We start from the raw sequence: 3854 nt of genomic DNA on the forward strand, positions 1-3854 counted from the left end.
CTGTATATTGCAGATTTTGTATTGTGGTTAAAATATTTTGTTGTAGCTGGGTCTGTACTCACTCGCATGCCGCAGCCACTCACTGACCACATATATATACAGCAGTGACCACAATGTGTCTGCCAAGGAGGAAGGAAGGCTAGCTTTTTTTATAGCTTGCTTTTTATCTATCTTTTTCACGTTTTTCAAAGCAGACCCTAAAAGTTGCTTGACTCCCATAAACAGTAATGCAGAGATGCCCTCCTTGTGTTTCAGCACATAAAAGATGTAGCCTATGTTTGGAAGAGAAATCTCTCACCTATCTTCTAGCATAAACAATAAAGAGCAGTGAGAGAGAGAAATGCTCCTTGCTAGGGTTTTGAGCCTCCTTGTGAAGTCATTTTAGCAGGTTATACAGAAGTGTAATATTTATCTTCATACAATATTGAAGAGCAACAAATCAAATATAAAACAAGATTTGTAATTAAATGTTTTGTATGTGACAATTGTAAACATTAATTGTAGAAACCGTTAGAAGTTAAGCAGATCAAAATATACACAGATCACGGTCTGTCCCTCCTTATTACACAGCTAGAACAAGCCAGCACAGTGTGACAACTGCATAATTGTATGATAGTATTGTAATGACCAAATGCCTCGAAATGCAAAATAGATCATAAGCAATTCGTTTGTGGCTATGTTTCTCAATTCTTGATAAGGAACAAGATAGATCATAAGCAAAAGTGAAAAACAATGTCAAGATCATAAAAGCAGGGAAATAAAGTTAAAGCACTGACATTGATCAGAGATCGATTAAATAAAGCAAGCGTATGTACTGCACTGTTTTCGCATTGCTATAAATTAATTAGTTTAAGAACAAAAGGGAAATTATAAGAAGCTGTGTTTAGGTTCAGGCAATCACACGACACACATATATCAAGAAAAGACATCATAACCAAAACTAGACATGTTAATTTCTTGGTTCTAATTAATATGAAAGCTTCAGAGACAAATCAATAGAATTAGAAGCATCAGATGCACTGTAATCAGAATAAGTTGTGACACAAGAAGCTTCACCAGTACCCACTGCAACTGAAGCTTCTGCAGTAGGAAATTCCATATCCTTGAAACAGGTGCTTTTACTATTTTTTCCAGGGAAAAGTTCATATTCCATGATAACTTTTCTACCCATTGCGTTACTACCCTTCCTGTGTGCTTCCATCGCCTCTACACCCTACAAAATCCACATGAATTACCGTCCAATCAAGACTCAAACAAATTAAAACACAATTATTAGATATAGTATTTATAAGAAGCATGGTTCCAAAATATTATACATACCACTTGAAAGAAAGATGGAGATTTACCTCGTTGTTGTTGTGGTTCTGATATTTGGCATAGAAAGCACTCGTTGCAGCTCTGGCACTGAATCCTCCCATCTGTCCATAGAAATTAAAATAGTAAAAATTTAAGATTTTAATCACATTGTTTAAAAAGATTGAAATTCCAGACTGCTAAAATATCTTGTAGCTTATAATTTATTTCCTTCTTATATAATTCCTCAAGAAACGAACAGGGGAAAAAAAAAGAGGCACGCGTGCATATAAAAACAACACCATTATTTCTCAAGAAAATGAAGAACCCTAGAAAACACAAACCTTAAAGCAAAGATCACAACGAGCAGGCTCATGTTGCTTCTGCTGCTGCATTACTTTTGGGATTGAAGAGAGCTCTTTCGAAGCCTCAAGCACTGCTGCAGCAGCAGGAGCTGGAGCTGGAGCCCCAGCCTGATGAACCGGAGCCGATCCAACCATGTACGGGTTAACCAAAACCTGGCACCCAAACCCACCATTATTATTTGCATTAAACTCATCAACCCTCTTAACCACCACACCTCCCTGGTGATCCCAACCCAAGAACCCATTAAAAACAACACCATTATTTCTCATTGGCACACCATGGTTAACAGTAGTACCAGACTGCGCCATTTGATTATCATCATCATTATTATTAAACGGGTCAAAAACGTGCATCTGCTTGGTGGGTTGGAGATTGAGAGACCCAATTTGGTTAGTCTCAGTAATTGCCTTCCATCTTTCTTGAATCCTTAAATTCTCAAGTTGAGCTACTCCCATACCTCTTCGAGGTTGTTTTTTGCGAGTTTGACATTTGTTGGCAGTAGGCTTTCTGGTCCGAGTAGTAGTAGTAGTTCTTGTGGGTTCAGCTGGTTTCGTACTTATGGCCAGGGTGGATTCTTGTTTTCTATCATCGCTAGGCATGAGAAAAAGTGAAAGTGAAGTAGCCATTGAGAGGTTTTTTTGGTTCGAGAAAGATCAATGAAAAATGAGTTTGAAGGGAAGTTATGAGAGAATGGTGGGTCTTAAAAGAGAAAAGGTAACTGATGATAATATATAGAGAGAAAAGGCACTGCTACATTCTTAGACCTATATATAAAAGAAGAGTTAGATGGGTTTATAAAGAGTGGTGACTGGTGAGAGCTAGGCAGCTAGCTAGATAGCTTCTTGTGGAGATGATGAACAGAGGATTCGGGGTTTGAGATTGAAAAAGAATGTTGGATACGAGTTTTGTTGTGTTCTTATGAGAAGAGTGTGAGAGAAGGAGAGGACAGAAGTAGCAGTGTGAACTGTGAAGCAGAGTGAAATGCCAAAAGGACATGGCCATGTCTAAGCAATTGTATGGATGTTTGTTGGGTTTGTCATTTGTCTTGTTTGTGGGGTGATTTCTTTGCTAGCTAGTTTTTTTTTTTTACTTTATTTACACCTTTTCTAGTCTACAATATGGACAGAAATAGATAATCATATGGAAGGAGATCATTGCTCAAACTGATCCAACACAAGCCACCCCAGTTGATTCATAGTCCTTGGAGCTAGTCAAGCATGGGCGTGGAAAATGAAAATAGCTTTCCTTTTGCTTTTGGAGACAAAAGCAAATCCCACTTTTATCATCTCCCCACCGATTGCTGTTTTAGGTTTTTTTTTTTTGGTTTAAGTATAGATGTTTTTTTAGTATTGATGTTATAGTTAGTTTATGTATTTCATAATTAATACTATTAATTTTAAAATTAATAATTATATAAATTTTTAATACTATTAATAGCCCTACGATTTATAAAATTTAAACCGTTAATTTCTACGAAATAAATTTAAAATTTAACTAATTAAATTAAATTAAATTTTTTAGGATTGATTAATTAAAACATATTATAAATTAAAGAATTTTTATTTAAAATTAATCAATAAGCATCATGGATTTCAAAAATAAGATCCAAGAGTGGTGAGTGTGGATGTATGATACAAAGAGGAACTCAAGGAGAGACGAAAGCATATTTTCCTTCTCCTTCTTGGATTTTAGCCCCTTCTTAGTTTGATGATTAACCTATATAAAAAATCCTCTCTCTTTCATCATTGTGTAAACACAAAAGAAGATGCGAGGAGTAGAAGTGCCGTTTGGCATTGTGGCAACGACAGCAACAAGAAGCAAACATTGAATTAAAATATTTGGTTAATGCAAATCATATTTTTTTACATGAATTCCACCTAAAAAATTGAGGTTGAACCTTAACTTAAAAGAAGTAATTTTTATATGCTTTTCCTATGTTTTTTTTCTACCTACATAACTCTTTACTGTCCACTCATAAATCCCATCTAAAAATTAAAATCAAATATTAACTTAAAAGAAGTAAGTTTTATATACTTTCCCTGCCTGTATAACTTTTTACTATTTAAGTGAACAATAAAAAACTTCTTCATAATAATAGAAAATATCTTCATTGTTGATGTGAATAATGAAGACTAGACCTAATTTAAAACTATAAAAATATATTAAATTAAATCTAATCAAATAAATAAAATTTA

The 3854-nt window shown here is 34.6% G+C and overlaps 1 protein-coding gene across 1 annotated transcript; it reads right to left on the reverse strand.

The window, feature by feature from the left end:
* Positions 1-812: 812 nt before the first annotated feature.
* LOC105109446 (uncharacterized) lies at positions 813-2410 on the reverse strand. Its single transcript, XM_011004169.1, has 3 exons — positions 1638-2410; positions 1347-1418; positions 813-1213 (listed from the first exon to the last, which is right to left on the reverse strand). Exons 1-3 carry the CDS (start codon positions 2283-2285, stop codon positions 968-970), a joined length of 966 nt encoding a protein of 321 aa, XP_011002471.1. The 5' UTR covers positions 2286-2410; the 3' UTR covers positions 813-967.
* Positions 2411-3854: the final 1444 nt, after the last annotated feature.

Source organism: Populus euphratica, unplaced genomic scaffold (genome assembly GCF_000495115.2).
Source record: "Populus euphratica unplaced genomic scaffold, PopEup_1.0 scaffold218.1, whole genome shotgun sequence".
Lineage (NCBI taxonomy): Eukaryota > Viridiplantae > Streptophyta > Magnoliopsida > Malpighiales > Salicaceae > Populus > Populus euphratica.